The sequence below is a fragment of the Trachinotus anak genome, unplaced genomic scaffold, assembly GCF_046630095.1.
Source record: "Trachinotus anak isolate AG129_WGS33_773 ecotype Australia unplaced genomic scaffold, CSIRO_AGI_Tana_v1 ptg000024l, whole genome shotgun sequence".
Taxonomy (NCBI): domain Eukaryota; kingdom Metazoa; phylum Chordata; class Actinopteri; order Carangiformes; family Carangidae; genus Trachinotus; species Trachinotus anak.
In genome coordinates this window covers 2,722,083-2,748,415 of record NW_027273875.1, presented here as the reverse complement: position 1 = coordinate 2,748,415, position 26,333 = coordinate 2,722,083, and the positions used below count along the sequence as shown (strand labels likewise).

At 37.4% G+C, this 26,333-nt stretch overlaps 1 protein-coding gene and 1 long non-coding RNA gene across 2 annotated transcripts; both read right to left on the bottom strand.

Annotated features, from left to right (window-relative positions):
- Positions 1–18,354, bottom strand: LOC139607572 (uncharacterized). The gene is made up of 2 exons (XR_011684871.1): positions 18,217–18,354; positions 1–46 (listed from the first exon to the last, which is right to left on the bottom strand). It is a non-coding gene; the product is annotated as an uncharacterized lncRNA (long non-coding RNA).
- An 890-nt stretch (positions 18,355–19,244) lies between these two features.
- On the bottom strand, positions 19,245–25,194 carry LOC139607570 (solute carrier family 22 member 4-like). Its single transcript, XM_071460552.1, has 10 exons — positions 24,697–25,194; positions 23,956–24,059; positions 23,676–23,830; positions 23,095–23,266; positions 22,722–22,848; positions 22,265–22,365; positions 21,922–22,136; positions 21,018–21,200; positions 20,296–20,431; positions 19,245–19,976 (listed from the first exon to the last, which is right to left on the bottom strand). Exons 1-10 carry the CDS (start codon positions 25,102–25,104, stop codon positions 19,898–19,900), a joined length of 1,680 nt encoding a protein of 559 aa, XP_071316653.1. The 5' UTR covers positions 25,105–25,194; the 3' UTR covers positions 19,245–19,897.
- Positions 25,195–26,333: the final 1,139 nt, after the last annotated feature.

Below are 26,333 nucleotides of genomic sequence, written 5' to 3'. Positions count from 1 at the left end.
TTTGGTGGCACCAGGACTACTTTTGATCCTTGATGCAGATATTAACCTATCAGAAAGAAGAACAAATAATTTAAAATGAAACACATTTATGCTTTATAATATTGTATATGCTAAATTTTGTGGTACACCTGTGAAAAACAATTAAACAAACAGGAGCATTCCCATCCTTTCCTGTAACTATACATAGGTACCAGCCATGTTAAACCATGTGTCAGATCTGAGGAATTGTACCATACGTGAATCAGACAAAGCAAGACAGAAAAAAGAGCTTGAGGAAGTTGCAAGGAAGAAATAAAAAAACCCAAAGGAAGAGAAAACACTGGAATTTTAGACGTGTTGATCTAAATCAACCAAAACAAGGAGTTAAGATGTGGAAGTTCCACAAATTTGAGAGAAAATTTTGTAATTGTTGCATTCAGTTGCAACATCGAGTAACATCCATACCAGTAGTAACCACAAAATGAAAATAATGGCACCTACCTAATGCCAACACAAACTCTATAAGCTCAAACAAAAAGTTGGAGGTCAAGGATGGAGTCATTGCACTATTGAGAAAGAAGGGCACTTAATATATGACACCAGAACACTGTACTCAAAGAATGAACATAAGCTGGTAGGCTAAATTACCTTTGCAATGAGCATTTAACTTATATATTTCCTCAATAACCCCTCCATGTGAGCCTTTTTCATTATCCTTTGGTAGCATATTGTAAAATATAATATATGATAATAATAATAATAATAATAATAATAATAATAATAATAACAACAATAATAATAATAATAATAATAATAATAATAAAATATTAGTGTTGTTAAAAATATTTTTCCAAAATTCAGTTTTGTTTCCCAATACTATACCCCATGGGTACCCTATAATAATAAGTATATTTTTTTCATTTCCTCTTAATTGACCAGGTGTTACTCCCATTTTCTTATTTTCTGCCACTGTACCTATATTTTAATATCCGAGGGAGCCGGTAAATATTTTACTGGTGCCTGATTCATACAATGAAATTACATTGTAAATAATGAGCTTCACTATAAAATGTTATCCTGAATTCCAATATTAGGATTTCTTCAACTAACTGACAAGCAGATTTTATTATATGGAGTTCATACACGTTGCTTACGAGTCAGCGTGTGTTATCAGTGGTTAGGGCCAATATGACAACAAATTGATCACAATTTGATCAAAGTGCAGGTGGAAAGGGATGCAACAGTTTTACTGTAATGATTTGTACTAATATGCAGCAAAGGTCATTAGTGAATTAAGAAAAACAAGTGCAGGCATGGGCGGCATGTGGTGCAGGCATTAGCAATGTCTTACGGTGCCTGTGTAGTTTTCCTCTGGGTGCTCTGGCTTCCTCTCACATTCCACACACATGCGGGTTAGGTTAACTGCCGACTTTAAAAAGAAATTACCCATAGGTGTTGTCTCTATATGTCAGCTGTATGATTGATGTATGACTGGTGACCTGTCCAGTGTGAACAGCATCTCTCACCCAGTGTCATTTGTCTATTTTACTGGAAATTGATCAGAAGTCACTCACAATGTGATCTTTTCTTTTCTTTTCTTTGCTTTAAAAAAAAAAAAAACATATTTCTTCTGCGTTTCTCTATGTTCCCTGAATTATCATCAAATGTTTGATTATTTATATGTGACTTTTCAAATTAATACTTTTACCATGTGTTTCGTTATAAATAATATGTTTCATAAAAAACAATCACCCTAAGTTCCAGAAATATTTTTCAGTATGAAACTACACTGTCATTTTTTTTGACTACATCAGATATAAAAAAAATAAATAAATAAAATAAAATTCTAATCTTTTTATAATTTCTAATGCTGTAGTTCAGTCTGAGGCAGAATATATCTCACAACAGACCAGTTTAAATAATTCACCTGAAACATTATTAATATTTGATGTAAATAAATAACAGGTGTGACTTCTGTATAGTAAACTCCGTCCAGGTGAAGTGAACAGGTGCTGGTTATGGTAAAAACACACACATACACACAGTATGAAAGGCAGTAACCTTTTATACTGTTTAATTTCAGTTAACTGAAACTCCGGGAATTAAATGACATAATAAAAATAATGTATAAAAACATCTATATGTTCAGGTTTTTTCTATAAATTAAGTATAATAAAGAAACTCAAAAGTTTCACATTCCTATTTTACACTACTGCACTGATGCATGCAACACACACACTATAGGCAACTAAATCTAGACCATAATGTCTGAAGTTCTTAAGTTCAAGTTCAGGTGTAACTGAATTGGGATTTCAACCATGACAAAAGGATTTCTTCAGAATCATGGCACATGGGGCTGCAGCAAAAAAACACCTGATTTCAAAAAAAGATCTGAGCTTTAACCAAAACAATATGCTTGATGGCAGAGCAAAAATAAAAACATGACACATATACAGGTAGGGTGACTAGCTTGAGATTGGGTCAACTGTTTTAACTTTGTTTAAATGTGTGGTCTGTTTTTTTTTTTTTTTCCTCCTTTGTGTTCGACCAGAGGTATAAATCTGCTGCAGCAGTGCGCTCGGTCATACAACCAAAGGTCACTGAAGTAGGAAGTGGAAAATGCCTCCTAGGAAATGTCTTAACTGACGTTTTCTTTCTTAAGAAAACGTTGACACAGAAGACCTACACCAACCAATTTGGTCTAGGGGGAGAAAACTAATGACAGGGGTGATGACTTATGGATATGTGTCTGGCTCTGCAACTATTAACATCAGGTTACTGTGGCAGCTAAGTGCTGTTGCAAGCAATATCTACTTCATTTACAGTTTTCAGCTTTTATTATCCCTTAGGTAGATTTAAGTCTGGAAAAATTATCTTATTCTCCTCTGTCTGATTGTATCACATACGTATTCTTTATTGATACTCTTCATTGGATTTTACACCAAGTGAAATATTCAAACCCTGTATTCCATATTTTCTTCACATCATTTAATGAAATGAAAATATTCTGGATATCTTGGGTAACATAAACCAGGCAATAATTATATTTCTCACCGCAACATATAAAGTAGCACACCTTACTGTAAATGCTAGGGGACAGGGTTGCATTTTATAAACATTTCCCGCAAAATTTAGCCTCAAATGTTAAGTATCTTTGGTATTATTGGGACCTGCAGTATAGTTTAAATTGAATATCTGAGGGTGTAAAAAATATGAAAATGGAGCTCTGTGAATGTAAGAACTTTATTTGGCTGTGTATATTTATATTTATATAAGCTGCTAGCATCAAAATTATTCAGGTTATTGCTGCTATGTGGATGTGCAATCCACTGACCATTAAGCAGTAGTTAAGATACTATAGTAAGTGCAAGAAAGTTGTTTACCATGTCTTTGTAAAAGGATATTTTTCTCATTATCAAATCCCAAGAACAAGTGACCCCGAAATGGGTCACACATATCTAGTTTAATTTAAAACAAAAAGGGCCAAATAATCTCCTAAACCAGATGGGAACTGTAGTTTTTAGCAAATGTAACTCAAACAGGAAAACATTTGTTGGGGATTATTTTCAATATTTAAACAGAAATTTAGTGCAGTAGTGAGTATTAAGGCCCAAAAGCATACAAAAGAATATGAAGTATTGTGCACCCTGTCCGCCTTTTTTAAAATGTGTTTGACTAAATTTCAGTGTCTGTATTCATGCTAATGAAGAAACATGTCACTGAGTGCAATACTGTGGCTTGTTGATGCGTTTTTAATAGTTTCTTGACAATAATGGAGGCACAGGCACTAATCTTATGAACAAAGAAATAAAATAAATTAAGCTTTGGCTACACCGACAACAGTTTTTAGCAGGATTGTTGGCGTTGAAACGAATCTGGTTGCAATCATGACAGCTATCCCAGAATTCAAAGAAAAGTGAGGAACTTAGGTGAGAACCCAAAATTCATAACTGTTCGTTCCCACCCTGTGCATAGATGAGATGGCTGCACCACACCTACCTAGAATGTTAAAACCACAAGAGAAGACAGTGGAAGGAAATAAAGAGGGAGGGGTACTGTCTGTGTGTGTGTGTGTGTGTGTGTGGTGGTGATTCAGCAGGGAAACGGAGCGAGATATCTCTGGTGCTTTCCACTGGCAAGTATAAACATTTCACTTGACTCGTGCTCATTTTAACAACCCTACACACTGACTCAGTTCAAACTGAGAATCAGCCGGAGTTGTTTTTCTTTTTTGTAAATAGTTGTGAAATGACAAAATTGTAGAAGTGAGGTTACTTCCCCTGCAGCTTCACAGATACATACACACCACAGCGGCCAGCATGGTAAAATCAAGCACACTTGGTATTTCCCTTGTTTTTTCTCTCTCGTGACACTGATATCACTCAAAATCCAACATGGGTTAATACCATGTTACACATTTACACATTTGATTGCATAGCACCTGTACTGCAATCAGGAATCTTGTGTCAAAATTCCACATTCTTTATCCAAAATTACATCATGTGCTCTTTAACATAGTTTTCGTGATAAAATTTACATGAAAGGTAATCCTGAGTTTTAGATGATTTCAAACAAGCTTATTAGTCGGAAGTTTGATAACAGAAACCCACAAGAGTATGTGTGTGTGTGTATATGTGTCCACACAGTCTGCTTACCCAGACTGGTTAACATGGTTTATTTTTAAAATTCATAATAAACATATCTTTGGAGACGGGTCAAATGTTTTAATATTGTTAATTATAGGAATATTTTTTATTTTCTTTTATTGTTCCAAAATCTGTTGTTTACAGTCAAAACTTCACTGACAATGTATTTAATGTGTTTTTGCCCAAACATTTGTTCTTGCACTACAATATCCGCTCGTAGTGACTATTATTAATATGTTTTAAAACTGGCAGCCCTTGGTTCAAGTTATGTCTGCTAATACAGAAAAATGTTCAGTGTGACTTGAGACACAACATGTTCATATACATTTAACCAAAACCACAATATTTCCCTAACCTTAACAGAATACTAGACTACCACACAGACGGGAGTCAGGATGCAAACTATGTACTTTGGTGTGACAGTCCTGCACTTGGTGGATAGTGAATATACAAAGCAGAGTTGCACAGGCAGTGCTACACACTGCGGCTTTGAAAACAGTTGTATTATGTCCTCTGTAGCTCTGTAGGAGATTTGGAAAAAAATGAAGTCTGAAAAAATTTGGTATCACTTTTGTCTTTGACTTTGACACTACATTTTTTTTTAACCACATTCCCTGAGTCATAAACTTGGATAAAGATGAACTAAACGTAAAAACATATACAGTGTAAGACTGAAAGTCAGGATATCTCTGACTTTCCTTCTCAGTTTCATTAGTTAATAGTATAGTATTTTATTTAGTATTTTGATTAGGAATTGCTGATTTGCTCAGCCTCCTAAAAACGCAGAACAATGGGCTATGCAACTGACTAATTTTTCCAGCTGGCAAATGAGCTGAGCGAACGCTGGCAGTCTATGATAACCCTGCAGCATCTGGACATGGGCCATCGTCTGGCATGGTGAAATATAACTGCTGAAGGAACCATTTATTATTTTTGTGTATGTTTTGTCTACAGCAAACCATATCACAGGTGGTAGTGTGGTCTAATGAGAGGTGGAGTTCATATGCGGCACAGGTGCAACAGACCTGCTAATGATGCATAGGTGACGGGGAGATTGCACGGAGATTGCAAGCTGGACACAGATGCTAAGCCAGTCATCATACTACATTCTCTTGTCCGCAATATGAAAGTTATCTACTGTGAACCTGAACCTTGATTAAACGGGAACTTCACCCATCAGTATATTTTGCTTGAACATCCAATGAAGCACGTCAAAACAGGATCTTCTCCCGCACCAAGCAGATTGGCTAATTTCTGGTCAGAATAGTCGCTACAACTGTCATTTGGGGACATATATATATATATGAAGTATAATAGAGTCAAGTTCATGAGAGGGCGATGTAGTAGTTATATAACAAATCTGCACAGAGATTGGCCCAATGATCTATGATCTGAAAGTTCTTAGTCATGTTTGGTATGTACATCATTATCTCTTTCTGTCAAATATTGGCTGCAACCTTTTCTGCTCTTCCAGTTCGGGCGCATTATAGTACCATGCATGTGTTTGCGTGCATATGCATTCATCTGTCATCTGAACATGTTTGTCCTGGCATAATGACAACAGATGACAGTTTACTGGAAACGGAACCCAGACAAGAGAAGCTATATGCCTTCCTAAAACAGGCCATCTTCTACCTGGGCACAAGCACAAAGGAATTTTCAGTGAACTTAAAAACAAACAACAACAACACAACACAAACAGCTGAATATGGGAGTAACTACAAACTGTGTTTTGTATATCCTTGGCTCTCCAAACATTAGGAACTCTTGGTGCTAATTGCTAAAACACATTAAAACTGAAATTCATCAAAACAAGAAAATGCAATTTCACTGCAGATGGAGGCCCACATTTTCAGGGGTCCCATTGTGCCTTTTTATTGCCACCAATTTTAAGATATCTCAAAGACAAATGAACCAATTGTGAGGAGGAAACTTCAGTTTCAATAAACTGCTTCAATTACACTTCCACACATTATTCTAAGAGGGTTACTGCTGCTAGCCTTGCATACACAGCCAATATTAGTTTTTATTGTGTTGTTTTATTGTAGTTTTTTTGGTGCGGTTTGTTAGCAAATGAAACCAGATACCAACAGAAAATGTGTTACTACTCTGTAATTAGCTGCCGGCGAGGGAGGTTTTTCAACCAGCTTGCAGCCAGTGTGTAGTTCTTCTCACCAGGCGGGAGATAGTGTAGTCATCAGAAATTAACAGTCCCAACAAAACTAAAAAAGCAGAACAGAAGACAAGAGGAGTTAAGTCTAGTTTAGAGCTGTAGATGAATATATCAATTACATGTCAACAGCGGGCAAAGTGCTGTATTTTCAGGTTTTAATAAGCATGTGCAATGTCATTTTCAGTGTGCCCTTAGTTTGACACTGACAGGAAATGATATCAAGCAGTGCTGAAAAACAACCATCTCCTTGTCTTTCATGTCATAGCCACAGTCTGTCAGTTTAACCTGGATGTGCTGGTCCCACATAATAATGATTCATTTTCACGATACTGGAACTGTTGTGATTTTAAGTTGCAAATAGCTCAAGGAATGTAATTATAATTCCCTTTTAATCACAGGGATTGGTCTGGGAAGTAGTACAGCAATTTGAGAGAATAGAGGCGTGTAGGTAAATGGGTACATCTTGTTACACCACTTTGCTGTCTACATTTATTTTGCAGATTTGATAAAATATGATGCATGGTTATAAATTACTCCATATTTATAAAGTAGTTTAAATTAGCTACCTTTCAACCAGCTACAGTATTTAAAAGCTGCTTCTGTGCTAATGCATCAGTAGTAATAATTAATCCAATAATATATTATTATGGCCATAATAATTACTTGTACTTTGCATATTATAACTGCATTTTTCAGAAAATAATTTCACTTAAGATTCTGAATGCAGGGCTTTTATTTGTGATGGAGAATTTTTGAATCGTGCCACTGAAACCTGTTTTGCTCTCATTTAATAACAGGCACCGATACAAATGCATCCCTCATTAAAAAAATAAAAATGGAAAATCTAAACAAACATGGGTGTATTACTACTCTGACGTGTCTGCTCTGACACAAGCAGACATGCAGCATTCCTAGTTTAATTAATATTTGATATGAAAGTTCAGGATGGAAGATTGTGCCAAACATAAACCAGACAATGAAACACGGGAGGTGGATTTCCCGACAATGAACCACAGCAGGTAGATTTTCAGGTTTGGATATGTACTTTTGTGTCATTTACTGCAGTACAAATAGAGTACATATCGTAATAACACACAACGCAGATGCATGAAGAGTGACAAAGGGTAATTTAATCACAAAAGTACTAATAACTGAGCTAATAACAGACTACATTCTTTCAAGAAAACATCTAATCCTTGATCAACCTTCTAACTGCCGGCTTGGCTACATCTTTATGTTCCTTCGGTTTTGTATCAGCCTTGAAAACAAAGAGTTTGTGTGTGTTAGTTGGAGTAAAAGTGTAGAGGAATAAGTGGATGGTCACATTTGAATGCTGGCCTGAGTGAGTGTTAGCGTTGTGAGAAGAAAGAGAGACTGCCAGTTCACACTTGCCTGTTGTGGCTCTCTTTGCGATTTAATGATTCGACTAATGATCGAAATTGACATCTTAAAACCACCAAAATAAAAATAATGTTCATCAGGTTAGGCATTAGTTTCATAATGACTCATACTAAAGGGCAACAATGGCTCATTACAGTACACGCATGAGCCCACAGCCCAAACGTATGATCAATCACAAGTGGAATTGTCATAAGCTGTGGCAGTTTCTCCCGAGAAGCCATGTCATCTGGAGAACATTTGCTCCATATGGTTTTGTACAAAGACACAATGTGGAATGACTTGACCAGGTCTAAATGGTTTTATCAACTGTATGACTGAATTAAAAGTATTGCAGAAGACATTCCTATAGGAGCGGTTAATAATAACTGAGATAAAGGGCAGCCCTGAGGAACCACAGTCTCTTACTGGGAGTACGTCCGTGTCTCAGCACTGTGTGTGTTCAGGGTCTGGCAGAAGTCAACCCAGTTTCATTCTGAGATTGGCGAAAACAATGGCAGGAAGCAGAACGCAGTTGTCATCCAGTCAGAGGTCTTATCTCACGTAACTGTAGCCGCACTTAAATTCAGATTTATGTCACTGCACCAAAGCACATTTAAGAGATACTTTTGGGAAATGTTGATGTCGTGTAGTAATCTTAACAGAGTGATTATTTTATTACTTTTAGTGACCTGTAATCACTAAGCTATTTATCGGATCAATAAATCTCAAGGCGTTACCATGACTACATGCACTGATACCAACTGATGTAGAATAATAAACCATACATAGTCATAGATGAATAATCTCACTCTGGTATTTGGTTGCATGTGAGGGCTTGAAGCTGAGAAGAAGAAAAAGCACTTTCACTGAGACAGATTGAATTTAGGGATGTTAATGGTTATGCTTGCGCTTGTTTGCGTGTTTGTGTGTCTGTGCCTGACAGAGATAGGGAGGGAGGGAGAGAAAGAGGGCATTTGAGTGTGTCTGTGTGTGTGTGATAGAGAGAGTCAAGGAGAGAGAGAGAGGGGGAGAGAGAGAGAGAGAGAGAGAGAGAGAGACAGAAACTAGTGATAATTAGTCTGCTGATTTACTGGAAATACCAAAGCTGTTTCAAACAAAAGAGAGATGGTGTGAAACTGGAGATTGCCACTCTGTTTATCATCTCTGCAGGATTCATCAAAACTGGACAAAGCTATTCCCTTGAGGTTAAAGTTTAACATTAAATTGCAGTGCCCTAATTTAACCAGTTGGATTGATTGTGAGGATAGAAAAAGCAGGATTGTGTCATTTAGACTTGCTGTGTTATTTATTTGCTTGAACGGCCAGCTTCAGAGTGCGCAGGTGCCTGTTAGAAACTGGGGTCAACCTGCAGACTGAATCCACCTTTGCAGTGTAAAATGTAATATATAAAAGATTAATTAACTAATGGCGGTAAATGCTGAAATGGTTTAGATATTCAAATTCCTTTGGATAGAGGGGTCATGTTTTGCCTCATTTAAAGGTTACTCATGCTTATGTACTCTTGACAACTCTGGAGACAAGAGAAAGCCATCTACCAGAAGTTTAATTCAATTTTTGATTCAAATGTGAACTTCCATAACCAAGTACAAAGGTTTTTGGAGTTTTGTTTTTATCAGTTGAGAAGTGTCTCTAAAATCAAACCACTTCTGTCTGCTGTTCACATGTAGAACTGGTCCAATGTAACCACAAAAAGAGGACATATTACAGTCATTTTAGCATCCCTTCATTGGCTTCCCATTGGCTCAAGAATACAGTTCAAAATTCTATTCATCACTGACAACAAGTAAAATGAATTCTTCTCGCAGTCCACGTTTGCAACCAGGGGTGACTGTTGTCTGCTATCATGGCACCTAAACTGTGGAATGAAGAACTGTTCACTATCTGTGTCACTACTTCTATTGCTATTCTGTTGCTATTTTCTCACTAAAAACACCTATTTCGACTAGCTTTTAACTGACTTGATTGGCTTTATATCTCCTGGGCAATATCATCAATATGCCTTTTACTTAGTATCTAATACATCTGGTTTTATTATTCATTGTATACATTTATTACTATCTCTCTTGTAATTAGCCTTTTAAAAGTGCTATACATATAAAGTTATTATTATAACAATGATTGTTAACCCTCTTTTGTGCACAGGCCTGAAGATAATTTATCTTTTTTTAAAATTCATTTTTTATTGTGTTACTTCAAGGTCCATTCAAAAAATGTGATGGCTTACTAGTCTTTTGTAAGTCATTTGTAAGACACAATGTAACCAAAAGTGATGAACCTGAGATAAACTAGATCATACAGAAGAAAATCAGAAAAGGTATCAAAGAAAAAGCCAAACCAATCCAAATAACTAAAACCAAATATTTTGATACTTGAATCATTATGTGATTGACAAATCATTGAAACATAGAGCTTCACATTAAACACACAGATGGACGTACAGGTGTGCTGTTTACTATCCATCTTTCTCATATTTTAAGTTTATTAAGATATTCTTTACATCCTAAAGATTTCATAAATAATGTCAATGAAAATGATAAATCCTAAATAAAACACTTACTGTTTTTAAATCCCTTTCATTATAGTCACAGTTTTTTCCTGTTTTCCTGCTTCTATTTTGTCCTCCTGTTACAAAATAGGAAACTGATGTCATGATGACGATGAGATCTTAAAATCTTAAAATACCTAGAGGGAATTAAGAGGCTTTGTGCATTCAGATGATACCCAGTCTGTAATGGCTAAGTGAGAAGTCAAGTGGTTGCCATCCCAAATAAGATAACAAACCCCCCTCACAGCCTGTATTCATGCTGCTGCTTGTTGAGACGCCATTTCATGTTGCCACACACCTCGACAATGAGATCCGGGTCAGTGCTCTGTCACAGGCTTTTGGAAATTGTCACATAATGTTGAACACAAAGAATTTCCATTTATTTTAATTATAAATTGTTGAACAACAGCTGTTCACCTCTGCGTGTCCATTTTGTGAAGGAAGAAAACTACTCACTGTTTGACCGTTTGACTTTACCACATATATTCAATGAATGGGGAAACAGCAGTTACAGCTGTCGTAGTGACAACAGTGGGTAAGCAAGTGTAAGTGGATCAAAAGCATATGAGCAAAAACTGATACACTGACACATTGTTCCAGATTATACTTACTGTTAGACTTTAAAATCTTTAACATTAGCACCAACTAATTCATCAGTAATAATAATCCAGCATTATGTTATTTAATATCATCACACTCACTAGAGCCAATCATTTGGAGTTGAGTACTTTTACTCTTGGTACTTTAAATAGATGCAAATACAACTTACTTATATGTACTTAGCATTTCCAGTGCAAGATATAAATGGAGTATTTTTACAGCGCGTTATTTTTTTACCTAAGTAAAGAATCTGAATACTGAATATTATATCACTGCTGCTGCAAAAAACTCTCAATCGGCTGGGCAGACAACTCTTTCATGCAAGCTCTGATGGTCAACGCAAATCAAATTGTGTTTGACGGTGATACTTTTGTAAACAGGAATTGCCTGTTTGCCAAAAATCCAAAGATATGAGAGCACATCCGTCTGTGTGGGGGAGTAGAAGTGGGAGAGTACTGTAGGTGTGGGTGAGAGAGACAGACAAACAAACAGAGGCAGAGCGAGAGAGAAAGGAGAGACAATAAGTCAGCTGACTTTTTAGAAAGCCCGAAACCATGTTTCTGTCAGCTTGTGGGAGAAGGCTGTACACTGGGCATACGGTTTTGCTTGGCTTGTGCATGTAACTGTGTGTGTGTTGGGGGAGGGGGGGTTGGTATGGGTAAGTCTGTGGGAACTTATAAGAGAGAAAAAACAAAAAGAAAGAAGAAGACAGTTTGCCAGAGTTGGCTGATTTACTGGAAAGACCAGAACTCTGTCTCTTGCTCTCTCTGTCTGTGTCTGTCATACTTACACACAGACACACACACGCACACACACTGAGGGGGTGGATGCCATACTCAGGATGGCATACCGCCCATACTACCACACCAATTAGCAAGACAAGGTCTACCAGGCTGCAGTTGGATTTCAGACCACATGCAAATTAACACTGTGGCAATAACAACCAATAAACTCCTCCACCTGAACTTTTGTTACAATAAATACACTTCAGGGTTTGGATAATCTTGTGACTGCCATTTTGGTGTTTTTCTGCTTTATATGAACAGGTTATCTGAAAGCATTTCTTGATTATTGATCAGTGTACACTTCGTCTCTGGAAAACATACACGCATTGCTGAAATCTTTATCTTGTGTAGTCACCCCTCTAACTTAAACAAGGGAGGTCTGGTGAAATGTTTGTCATAAATTATGAGCCTAAACGAGTCCATACTTTGGCTCTTGGTTCATTTTGCTCATCATTGGCTGGACTGCAAAGCACACTGTTTGTTTTCCGTGTGAGAGAGAAATATGTGTCAGAATAATATTGGGAATAAATCAGTTTTATGATTTCACAATGCAGTGGTTAAGGTCTGGTTAGATGTTGTTTAGGTGTTCAACTTTTTTTAGGGTTAGGGAAAGGGAATGGTGACTTAGCTGACGTTAAAGAAACATTTTAGTTAGGGTTAAAATGACCACTTTGTTGTGGTTAGTGGACCTTCATCGTCAGTGTGAAAGTAATGCTAAGGAACTCCTGCGGTCACAGTAAAAAGAAACCAACCCAGTCATTAGGAAACCTTAAACAAACTATCAATTCACCACCACCTCTTCCCTCGTCTGACTTTTTTTCTCCCAACGAACATTACACGATTTCTTCCTTTGCTCACGATGGACTAGAGTCACAGTTACAGACATCAGGGGCTTTGTCACTAGAACGTAAACACTAACTGAAAGTTAACACATATTTTGTTCATTAACAAATACAAGAATGTCCTTGTTACAGTGACAGCATATTATTAATGCCCTCATACTGTAGTACTTTCCTGGCTAATTTAAATATTAAAACATGCCCACAGAATCACTACAGCTTTTGTGTTCAGATTTGTATTGTGTCTGAGGATGTGGCCTCTACATATCTGTATCATAAGGATTTATAATTCCCAATAAAAAACATCACTGGAGAATGTTGGGGATGCTTGACAATCAGCAAAGACAGCTGTCAGCCTGCCACGTCCACCCATAATGTTCAGAGAACCTGCATTAAATCATTTGTCCACCTACTCACTCTCACGCTCTTAAAATAACCCTGCATATGTCAGCAGGTTCAGTGTTAATATCTATGGCCCTGCTATAAAGTGCAGCAAGACGTAAGCAAATTTAGGTAACTGATATGGTTTCTGGGTAAACATGGCAGGTCTGTGAACTTGGCAGGAAAATGGTGGGTCTTGGCTCCTAAACATGGATTCCTGGGCTTTGCTGTTTTTATCTGCCCAAAGGATTGAAAATTTCCTCTTCATTACTCATGGAATATTATATAACCCCTCAGCTGACAGCGTTTAACAGGTTTTCCACATAACAACAGCCACTATATTTCCCTGAGTGTAACTAAGTATTATATGTGTCACTGTAAAGGTTATCTGAGTAAGTAGGTCTCTGGCACAGCTGACAGCACTGTAAACATCCCTCAAGGAATGAGTTACAGCCATTCCAAACAATGAGGCGTGCCTGCTGTTTAACAGAGTAGGCATACATTCACATGATGAATGCATGACACAGGAAACACTTACCAATAATCTCACCGAAACCTCCCTGTCAACGCCTCAACTTTCCTACTGTTGGTGTGTAAGGTGTGTAATATGTTTAAGCCAATATGCAACATCTAACTCCATGTTCACTGCACTGAATCTAATTCTAATATCAGGACTGAGTCAAGTCAGTTCTCCATTAGCCTGAACTGACCTTTCAGTGGGAATGTCTTTGTGCTACCTTGCCATCTGCTGTGGGTGTGGCCACAGGTGAGGCAAAGCGGAAAGTCATAGCAACAACAGCACAAGCAGAAAACAAACAGCAGTGAGGCTGAATATGCGGGCTGCGAGACCTGTTCAAAGACATACCATAGAGTTTTAGTCATTTATGTTAGGAAAGTGTGAATGCATGTGGTTCAACGAGTGGCCTGCTGAAGTCCTCACTTCACCTCATCTTTCTTCACCTTGCTAACAAAGACAGAATTGCTGAGGTTAGGTGCTGCTCTGTTCTACCACAAGCTGTAATGTGGCTTGTCAATGCAACACCCCTCTAAACCTCTTTGATTTCTACTACAAGTTGAAAAAAAAAGCCTTCTTTTGGCATGTAACACCCTTCCACATCAAAATGGAAAATTTCAATGGTGGTCAAGCAAAAGCATGGCTGCCTCTCTGTGCAGAAAACCTAATACATTTATTGTGACACCAATATCATTTACATTAGAAACTCAGGTTGACTGACTCAAAATTTCCATGTAATAAAGAGAGCCTCAAAACATTATGAATCATGATGAAAATATTGCCTCATGTTGATTCCACAAGATCCTGAAGCCAAAACTACCACATGTGATGAACAGGAAAGCATGCAGGATTAAATTCTATAACTGAGTACATGCACGAGTACATGTCCCACTTACAGCCTATTCTTTACTCTACAATCTTCAGATAAGAGAAATAAAACTCAACAAACACATGAGGCAATTAAAGAAAACTGCTGACTCAAGAGCCTTACAGTCTGTCTGTTAAGAGCCAGGCTAGAGTGTGACCTACTGTAGGCTGGAGGCTCGATTTCTTATAAATCACGTGACTTGAAAGAAAACCAGTAGTTCTACCATCTGGCCAGAAGGTGGTGCCACTTGGATGGGATGCTAAACCATTTCTGAGAAACATGTGTGGAGTTGGGAAATCCAATTCTGGGTTTTATAGTCTCAGTATTCCCTCCCAGTCTTGTCCTGGCTGAGCTGCACCAGCATAGTTTGACGGTATCCTTTACAGTGGCAGCTGTGGTAAATCATCTGAAAGTGTCAGTGTGTCATTCTTATGACTATTTCTTTTTCTTCAGGGCACTGAATCAGCTAAATTCCACTAGATGAATTTTTATTTTGTGAATGAAAACAATGGAGTGGAGAGGAGCTAGCAGGTGACACTTCTCCTCTTGTCTTTCAGATCTACATTAGATCACACATGCAAATGATTGTTTGCTTTAGAAAGCTCATAGTGACATTTGGGTGGGGTTCACAGTGTCACGACAGCTTGCATAGTGTTAGGCAAGTTGTCAATCACAGGCAGAGTGCAGTAAACAAGTCAAATTAACTCCTGATAACCCATGTGCACTGAAATGGAGCAAAAATGAGACCTATGTGCTCAGTTACCAGGATAACAATCTGCAAAATATACATGACATTGTCTTTAACAAGATCATTTACTCTAGGGGCATGGTGTTTTTAAAAAGTCTATTGACTTACTGGATCACTCCTAACTTGCTTCTTACAACTTGAAACTCAACAATGAGCTATTGTGGCTTTCAAAACAGTGTGTGCGTCTCATCTGCTTACCCAGGCCATCTGTTTGAATCTGTGGTAGCCCGGTATCTCTTTGCCTTGCAGTTGTTAGATCTTTTCCAGTAACTGATCAGAACTGATAACAGAGACACTCATCGGTATCAGCAAAACAGATTGCATGGAAACCAGACAAAGGCATACCTAAAGGTCAAACTGCATACTGTCACACACACACACACACATACATACACACACACATGGTCACTGCTGAAGTTGAGTTGAAACTCATCAAGTATCTTTTTGTCATCTTTGTTTGTCTTTTGGAGTATTTTTGTGCAAAACTTCTGCCATGTGATGGTATGGGGAAGTCTGTCTCAGTATGGGATACCTTTTGCACTATTCTGACACTGGTCTGTGGTGCTTCCTGTAATGCTGTTATGTAAAGTCCAGCCTGCCGGTCGGATTCAAAGTAGTTCAAAGCTCACTGCCACAGATTAGAAGATTAATTTCCGGTTTGTACAGTGGGCCTCTTATTCAACAGCTCTGCAGGGTGACTGTGATTAAAATTAATGACAGCAATTGCCAGAGTCAGCTCTTCTCTAGATACGCTCACATGCATGCAAATTCCAACAATAAATGTGATCATGTCAGAAGCCAAGCCAAGTTTCAAGGCAAGCATATCAGAAACAAGGCAGATATCCATTAGTGAGTCATTAACAATGAAACCTTGATACTTCCTTTTTCACATGCATAAACAGAGCATAAGCACCAGATAAGGGCATCAGGGGTCATGTTGGTTATATTGAGGTCTTTGATGCCATCTAGTGGTGATTCAAAATAAATTCAAAATAGTGTTTATCTAAATCTTGACCAAAGGTGACATCTGGTGTTCAATCAAAAAAAAATCTGATTTCTGATGTTTACACCAGCTTCAGTTTAGCCTTCATAAGGAATAACCAATAGAAAAAGTATTTAAAACCTTAACTTCAGTAAAAGAAGTAAAGTATAGCATCAGTGTGCTTGAGTGTCAACAGTAAAGGACTCGTTTTGAAGCTTGGTCAACGCCAGATTGTTAAATTATTGAAGTGCTAATTATTATTGAAGTAAACAATATTGTAATGTTGTAGCTAGTCCAAATGGCCCAAATAGGTTTAACTGCTTTATTATCAGTGGTTATATGTAACTAAGTACAAATGTGAGTTACTTGCACTTTAGTTTGTATTTCCATTTCACTTTTACACACCTACACACTACGCAAATATAGTACTTTTTACTGCACTGCATTTATGTGACAGCTTTAGTTACGTCACAGATGACAGTTTTACATACACAAAGTAATGGTGGTTCATTAAATATGATACACTGTCCTGGATTAAACTACACAATACTATAAAAAACAGACATGGACCAACTGCAACTGCAAAATGTTACTAATATATAGTGCATCAGTGAGATCCAGTAACATAATATGCCATAGTGCAACACTCACTGGGACCATTTCTATCCATTATGAGTACTTTTATTTTGGACACTTACATTTTAATTAAGTGAATTATTCAATACGGAACTTTTAAATGTAATGTGGTATTTTTAATATTGCAGTATTGTTACTTTTACTTGATAAAAGGATTTGAATGCTCCACCCACCACAGTTTACTGATCAGCTCATATTTTACAAGATTGTTTTATGTTTTGAATAAGTGGTGGAAAAAGTAGCTGTGACGTAAATAAAACCACTAGTCTAATCTTTTACAATGTGCTGCATTTTACAAGTTTTATCATCAGCTTTATTGTGTTTTTAGTGTATAGTCTAACTAGTAACTATGGCTCTCAAAATAATAGTCAGTAGTATATAGTAGTACAGTAAAGCAGAAAGTAGGGTAAAATGGTAATAGTCAAGTAAGGTGCAGGGACCTGAAATGTAGTTAGCTGCTTTCCTAAGAAGAATACAGTGGATATATCTCCTCTGACAGGGACACAAAAATAGTCAAAGATATACAGCAGCACAGTCTGTTTCGGATAAATGTGAATTATCAGTTAGTATGTGGGACAAGTCACAACTGCAAAGATCATGTTATCCAAGCCGCAGACGCGTTTGGCGACCTCTGGCGGATATTTATTTATTAATACAGCGGTTTGATACATTTGACCCATTGGTGCACCGTTACCGCTGTCTTAAGACCACAGGCCTGGGGACAGCCACTCTAAAAACCTGTAAACAGTTAGAGACTGGCCTCACACCCACGGGCTGAAATGAAATCGATGACAGTGAAGTAGGTCCGTGTTGTTATTTGGGTTGTTTACGCTTCAATACCGAGACAGATCCGTTCAGTTAGTTTCCTTTTCCTGTCTCCGAATGCGTTAGCCTATATAAGATATACTGTTTCCTAATATATAAAGATTAGGCAACTGTAGGTTTGTACCCATCGGTGTGAAAATGATTACGGATCAATAGTGTGTTGCATTGTCTTTCAAAAATCACATTTCACGAGGTTTTTTCAGGGTTATAAAAAATAGGTGGCGTTTATATTATCAAACATAAGCGTCTCCATGCAGCTCTGTAAATGTACGGCTTCATAGAGAGAAAGCTCACCTTCAGTTGTGATCCCATCACTTATTCCATGCGGTGGTGGTCGTGTGAAGGATAATCCATCCACAAGCGCAGAAAGCGCTGGATAAACTGAACAAAGCAGCAGACGGGTGGACTCCGTGTCGGCGCAGTGGCTTGTGTACTTTCACTTTTACTTCAGTCAGGCCTTCAGGCAAAACGCCGCAGTAACTCCCATTCTCAGCTGTTCCCGTCCGCCAGCAGGGCTCAGACCAGTTCAGTGTGCGAGGTGCAACAGTTATGATTCATTTGAACTACAGAAAACTACAGCACGACGATTCCATAGATTTACATTTTAAACGGTGCGTGGCACAATTAAACTGAAAGTGAAATAGATGAGTGGATTTTTACAAGGAAACAGACGACACGTCTACTGTACTTACTGTAGTTAGTGCTTCCCCCAACATTCCTACAGCATTCAAAGCATATATGTAGATACAATCAAGAACAGAACAAAGGACATTTTGGCCTAGTGTGATATAAAAATGGAAGCACCCTTTAGCCAGTTTACTGCAACATGCTCGCACATGCATGTCTGAGAGCATCCAGCTGGTGCTGCAGGAGGAGAGGCTCCCTCAGGCTTTGTTTCATTTGGCAAGATTTAGATGTGATATTTATATCACGAAGAAGTGTTTGAACCTGTTTGATTTGGTTACTTCAGCATTTTGTTGTTCACTGTCTCAGTGCTGAGCAAAGCAAAATGATAATCTCAGTAAAATAATGCACCAGTTTTTTTTTGTTTGTTTTTTTTTTTCAATGTAAAGTTGCAGATATGTGCTGTGAAACAGATGGCTACAGATACAGAAGTTTCATACTCACAATGGAAATCCTGCACATGATATTACATATATTAGGCATATTCATAGCAATGAGAAATCGGTACAGCAAATTTGTGCAGGTTTCCATAATTAAGCTAATGTCACAATATAGAAAAATGCAGCTTGATGATGGATATAACAATTAACGTAATCTTTTAAGACTGGGAACACATTCGTACTAAATACAACAACTCCTACAATACAACTCCTTTGTTTGGACATGAAAAATGTGTCTTCTGCATTTTCATAGAAACATCCTGGATGTAGATTGTGGATAGTTGTCTAGTTTTGACAATTATCTCTGTTTTGATCATCCATCATGTCCAAAATCTAGGTCCCGTCAAATACAACCATTTGATTGCAATTACCTGCACACTATGTATGTTACTCATGGCTGTAGAGGGCAACTTGCTGATTCATATAATTAATATGAATCTATCAGAGTCATGGTTGTATGTGGTTCTCCTGTTTACCAGCTTGTGTTCTCAAGTCTTTGTCCCATTTAATCTTGTTGAGATGGATTTTTATCATGTTGACAGAAAAAAAAAAATCTGATTTGATACATAGTGATTTATTAGGTCTGGGAAAATTCTGGAAAAAAAGTTCCTTAAAAGACTTAAAAAACTAATTGAGTCTGAAATATTCTGTATCACAGCGCTTCAAAGGTGCATCTTGACATGCTTTACAATAAGTTAAGCAGGTTACAAATACAGTAACAACATATAACATTTCCAACAAGAATACATCGAACAAAACAGCTTTAGAGAATTAAAAAAATTCACTTGATGTCTAGTTACAGTCTGTGATCATCAAATAAACACAATACAAATAAACAAAAATCATAACAATTATAACTTGGATTCTTTACTCTGATATTCAGCTGTGCTCTCTTCATTTTCAGCTTCCTTTGCTTTTTTCCCTCTTGTCCTGTTTAAACATTGAGATGATATTTAGACCAGTGAAATAGTAACAATACAACTTTTGTGTCTGTCCTCTGTTGTTAAGTTAAACCAAGCTGTGCAAATCAATAAAAGTATCTGCACTGTGATATTCATTTGATTCATTTGCATTTTATTCATGTCTCCTACCACTCACCTAATAATGATCTGAAATATAATGTAAATATATCATATACTAGTGTAAGAAAGCTTTGGATGTGTGACTGAAGCAACTTGTTAAAGTTTGATGTAAGTGCCAGTGGCTGAAAGCTGAGTTAAAGGTAAAGCTGTTCAGTGTGTAAACTCACCAACAAATCTGCTGCATTTGTGATATGGTCTCTGGCAGAGCCTTCCCAAAAGTTTCTGGCAGCAGGAGACATGAGATGGCACCACAAATGGCTAAACTGCCCATTAGTATGTATGGCAGAGCCCTGATGTATTGTCCTGCAAAGAAAGAAGAAAAAATACCATGAGAAAGGCAGAGGAATCTGACACCTGGACGTGCACTTCTGATAAAAAACACAGCTACTTCCTGCTTCCTGTACAGTGATTGTTGACAGAAATAAGAAACCTAGTTATTTTGTGGGAAACCAAATCTGAAATTAAGGAGAACTTACCCAGGAGTTTCTCATTCAAGTCACTGACTATTATTGTCATTATTGCTTAAGATGAAAATTATTTTCTTGATTAACCGTTTATGAAATGTGACCAGGCTTCTAAAATGTGAAGATATTCAGACAAATAGCTAATTGTCAAATACTTGAAAAATTACTGAAATGATTAATTGATTGTTGCTGATTAATTTTCTCTTGATTGCCAAATCAATAACCCAATTTCATTGTGTAGGTGAACCTGTGCAATGACAATAAAGACTATCTATTTCTATAAAAAAAAAAAAGAAAAAAGAAATTAACTGACTAATCACTGCAGCTCTAAACTCCAGAAATAATTAAAAACTGCTTCTATTTGTGTCTGAGAAATTGTCTTAGCATTGGTTAAAATGCTGAAAATAGAAACTAAATGTACTTACCCAGGTAAAGGATGAAGGGGGAGATGATGGTTCCAATACGAGCGGCCATGGAGCAACAACCCATTGCTGAATTTCTAATAACAGTGGGGAAGAGCTCTGATGTGACGGCGTACACCACGCAAAATGCAGATGTGATGCCAAACTTCCCCACCATCTCGAGAAACACAGCCACACCTGGTAAATCTAAGTAAATCCAGAAATAATAATAACTTAATTACAGCAAACACTAAAAATCTGATCAGTCCACCACTTTGGTGAAGGCTAAATTATATCATATTTTGTTGACCTAAAATATTGTACAAACATTCACGGTTTCCAGGATGAATCCAAAGGACTTTGGTGATTCCCTGGCTGTCATCTAGCACCACCAGGTGGTTCACATTTGTGGTTTTGAGTTCAGTATCTCAGCATCTAATGGAAGCTGATTTATCTCTGTCACAGTATGAAATGTGATAACTTTTCCTCTAAATTTTAATCTGTCCAAAAGTTTGGTTTATGAGCAAACACCCGCAAAACCGAGGGCTTTGCCATTTGCCATTGTGAGTCGTTCATATGCTGTTTTGCTGCATGTTCATATGCTGACATTAGCTGTTACTTTGTTGTACCTCTTAGCAAAACATTTGACCTTCATAATGTTATTAGTGCATGGAGTTGGGTGAATTCTAGCGCATCTCCACCCAATTTCAGTCTCAGCAGCGGTTTAAGAACAACAGGGAGTGCAGGGCCTTCACGTACAGCCACACAGACTCCCTCTTGTCACATTTTTGGTGACAAAATCTGACTGTCTTTTGTTAATATATCCATCATGATGTTGACTCATTTGTCCACCTATGTTGACTACTGATTGTAACGTTCCATTACTCACTCACCAACCTGCTTCAGGAGCTGTAGATCTGAGCCTTACCTATTGGAATGAGGTGAACACAGAGAATCATAACGCCTCCAAGGAAGAGCGAAGAGGATTGGCAGAAGTGTCTGGAGCAGCGCTGGAGCAGTAACAAGGCAATTATGTAAGCTGGCACCTCAGTCACGGCAGACAAGAAGCAGTTTAAGTAAGGATCTCCATGCAGGTTTGATGTGTTGAGGATTAAAGCGTAGTAACTGATGGTGATCACGATCCTGCAGAGACATTCAGAGCACAAAAATTGAAAACACATGAGATCGGGAAACACAAAATGCAAAACCGAAAGCCGATGTAATAATTATCTTTTCAGACTTTTTGATGTAGGAAAGAATTGTAGACATACCACAGAAGTGAACAGAGTAATGTAATAGAGATAATATTGCAGCTGGTCAGGATGACTAAAATGCTGTATTTCTTTTCTTTCATTGCCAATGCATCTTCAACCTGGGAAAAACAAGAAGAAATGGTTACAACAATCAAACCTGGGCGATCCAATGCACAATCTGTGTAAAGGAAACATGAGCCCTGCCACATAAATGCATTGCATTATATTGTAGACTTTGTAGGGTTATTCCTATACCCATACAGACTGTTTAGACACCATGTGGTATAATGATTCACCCAACAAAACGGGCCAAGCTGAAATGCAACACTGTACCAGGAGATCACACAGGAAGAATGCTATAAGCAAAAAAAAACTTAAGATATGATTTTAACTTACAACATTTTAGGACCTGAGGCAGATATAGTTTGTTGTCACGTGCCAAAACTTAAATCATAAACTTACTGAAAAAACTTACCTCATCTTGTGTAAAAATGGCCTGTGGAGGCTCTATGTTATTTTTCTTGGCAGCTTCTCTCAGTATGGCCTCAGCCTCCTTCACACGTCCCTGAGAAAGCAGCCAGCGAGGAGACTCTGGGATGAACCTGGAGAGTTGATACTTCTTTGATTGCCACTTTAAAGGGATTGGTTTGTTAAAAGCAGTGATTTTACCAGTATTACTGTATATTGGTCTGCACCTCTGACTTTTTTCAGCGGTAACATTTCTAGCCAAGCAAGTCAGCAAGAACCGGGAGTTTACACATCACAGTTACAGTCTTACTGAGGGACACCACCATGCAATGTTACTGTGTGACTGTGCAAGCTCAAATACAATATATGAATATTCTCACCACCACAGAGGGATGTAGATCAGACCGGAGGCTGCCATGGGAATCAGCAACAGCCGCCAATCACGAAGGAAGTAGGCCACTCCAGGCATTGCCATGTACCCCACAGCTGAGGCCATAAAAACCCCAAGGGAGCAGAAGACCACTCGGGCTTTTGGGCTTAGAATTTCTGTACCTGTAAGTGTGATTAATATGAGGAGAGTTTGTCAAAATAAACACTCAAATTTCTGGCTTCTTTATTGCCAGTCAGTTTCATTCAAAGCAAATTTTGTGTGGGACCAGCAACCAAGACCAAGAGAATTGTAACTTTTCAATGCTGAATATTCTTAGAAATCAAAATCATATGCAACTATTTTGCATTAGCAATCAGCCTTTTGGGAAATGTGTATTGTCACCCAGATTTTTGTCAATAAAATCACTGATGCTGGCCTTTAGTATTGGCAGGTGCCGAGGTAAAGATGCTTTGAAACAGAGTGTTTCTAAGACTGGAATTAACCCACCTGATCAGGCGGGCCATTATAACATTAATTACCTACAAATACATCAAGCAGTATCAAATACTTCATCCTTAATGGACAACATACCTAGCACAAATGCAATGATATAGTTGGAGAATCCCCCAGCACCCACAAAGAAGAAAATTAAGCTGAAGATTTCCCAGCTTGGAGAGAATATCTGCGCTGTGATCGCCACAGTTTGAAGAACCATCATGGCAAATAGTGCTAGTTTCCTTCCATACCTGTATAGGAATGGCAGTTCAGTGCAGAGTTAATTACATGATTTTTCTGTATCCCTATCAGCAACACTGGATAGTTTAGTTAAAAAAAAAACCAAATTCAGGTAAATGTTGTGTACAGTACAGACCTGTCAGACATCTGGCCTGAGATAAATGCTCCCAGTAGCACACCAACATAATGGATAGAGGTGGTCAGTGGAGTTTTGTATCCATTCTCACATACCAAGTCCCACTGTGAAATCAGTCAGTGCAGTTAGAATGAGAGGGAAGTAAGTGATTATCTTAACCAAGCTAACCAAGTTTGTTCATTACTGCCATACGGTTTTATAAAAATATTGTGTTCTTTTTATGATATGCAATTTCATTTTACTAGTTTTACTAAGCAACTTTTTATATATTTTTTTTCCTTTTTAAATTATATAATGAGATGATACTAGGAACTGTTGAAGTTCATGATAATTAACAGGGGTAATTGTGTATGAACCTAACAAATGAAAGTTTGCCCTTTGACCCTGCTTAGTGATATTGTAACTTAAGCGCTGTTATTTTAGTCACTACTGTTTACTTAGTTTATTTTATTTGGACTACAGTAAAATCAGTGTCTGTCTGAGCTTTTTCATTACCACTGTTCACTCTCCTTTTTCAATTTGATTAAAAATACAAATATATTATGGTGATTATTTCATAAGTTGCCTTAATGCATGCATTAAGGCAACTTATGAAATAATCACCATAATATATGCATTAGTTGATTATTTTAACATTTAGCTCCCTAAAACTATAATAGCTACTAAAAGGCTACCAAAGACCATTTCAATGTGGGAAACTTAATAACATTAAAGGAAGATAATTGATGACTTATCACTCACCTCTGTGACAATGGTTGACTGGTAGATTTTTTTGCTGTATGTCCACCCATCCAGACAACTCTCCAAAGGAATTTCACTCACATTCACATCCACATTTGGGATGATTTTATTTTGAGAGTAGTTCCTGACAATTTCAAGGTTAAGCCTTGAGCAAGAGCTGCGCTTTGTAGCGCCATCAACTGTTTCCAATGGGATTGTCACATTTCTCCACATCTCACTGATGCTATAGTTTTCAGGAATATAGCACTCATGAGGTGGAGTGTCACCTACAAATACGATATAGATGCCAATGAAACCATTCGGGAGGATGCTGATGGCCAGTGCTAAAAAAATCCTTTGCTGAAAAGCTCCCCAAGATCCAAGGAAAGAAGTGATGCTGTCATAGTCTCTAATTTTTAAGTTGCCCATTATCTCACCAAAACCCTTGATATCAAAGAAAAAGTAAGGAGGAAAAAAAGACAAGCAGACACTCTGTCAGTACTGATAGGCACGAGAGAGTGTGCCCTACGGCTTTGCTTTTATATGCCTGCTCTGGGAGGTTACTGAGTTACATACAGTGCTGTAAAAAAAAACAAACTTAAACAAAAAAAGCTTAATGTCACTTACAATCATGCATACTGTCTTTGTTGTGCTACACAATGCTTTCAAAAATATATGATTTAGATGGTTTCTATTAAACTAAAATAATAAGAAATGTAATGATTATATAAAACGTCCTGTGAAACATCATTCAAGGTATCCTTGGATAGGGAGTTAATAATTTTCAAGGAGGTAAAACAGTAATGAAGCATGTCACTATCATTCACAGTGACATTTGAGTTGTTTATTGTGGCTGGTTTAAAGATAAAGAAGTTCCGACTCATTTTCTCAGGTGCTCATTTGTGGTCCTCTATAAACTTTGACAGGTGACCAAAGTCCTGTTGTACAACTGCCAATGAGGAATTTCATTCAGTGCCGAGTGCAGTTTGGCAAAGAATAATTAAAAAAAAAAAAAAGCTTGAAGTACTTCAACATTTATACAAATGCCTTCATTTTGTAAACAGTAACACTGAAGAATGTTGCAGCTCCTGTTAATTTCTGGTGCTATCTGGTTTGAATTCATCATTATTGACACCAGTTTCAAAGCTCATCTCTGTGTGTATACTCTCTCTCAGGCATATCAGGCTAATTAAGGCTGGCACATCTCTGCAGCGCGGAGCAACGCTTCTCTTTGTCAGTAAGTGGTTGCAAATTGCCAACTGAGGAATATGAACTGCCAACCAAGCTGTTTCCACCAGTTTTTTTGTTAAAAGATGAAAACAACCAAGGTATGTGCCTTAGAAGAGGTCATATGTTCATTTTTTTAATTTACATGCATTGTGTGACAAAAATTTTGAGACTAACAAGATTTATATGCATATCAATTTCCATACAAAAATTTAAAGAAGTCAAATTTTCTCTTTGCAACATTTCTAAAAAATGTTCTTAAATTGATAAGCACCAACTGAGTAAAAAAATAATAGTTATTAAAAATGATAAAAACAAAAAACATAATAACGAAACAAAACAACTGTTCTTTGAAATGGTCTTTTGAATCCCCACTATATGTGCTTGGGATTTTATTTTCAGATATCAGCTTATTTCCTTTCTCTCTCTCT

Excerpts from the sequence above, each read along its gene's own strand:
- LOC139607570 (XM_071460552.1), bottom strand. The coding sequence starts at position 25,104 with ATGGGCAACTTAAAAATTAGAGACTATGACAGCATCACTTCTTTCCTT. Across the intron at positions 21,201-21,921 it reads TGTTCACCTCATTCCAATAG|ATTTACCAGGTGTGGCTGTG; the intron begins GTAAGGCTCAGA and ends GGATTTACTTAG. Across the intron at positions 20,432-21,017 it reads CCCCTTCATCCTTTACCTGG|GACAATACATCAGGGCTCTG; the intron begins GTAAGTACATTT and ends CTTTCTTTGCAG.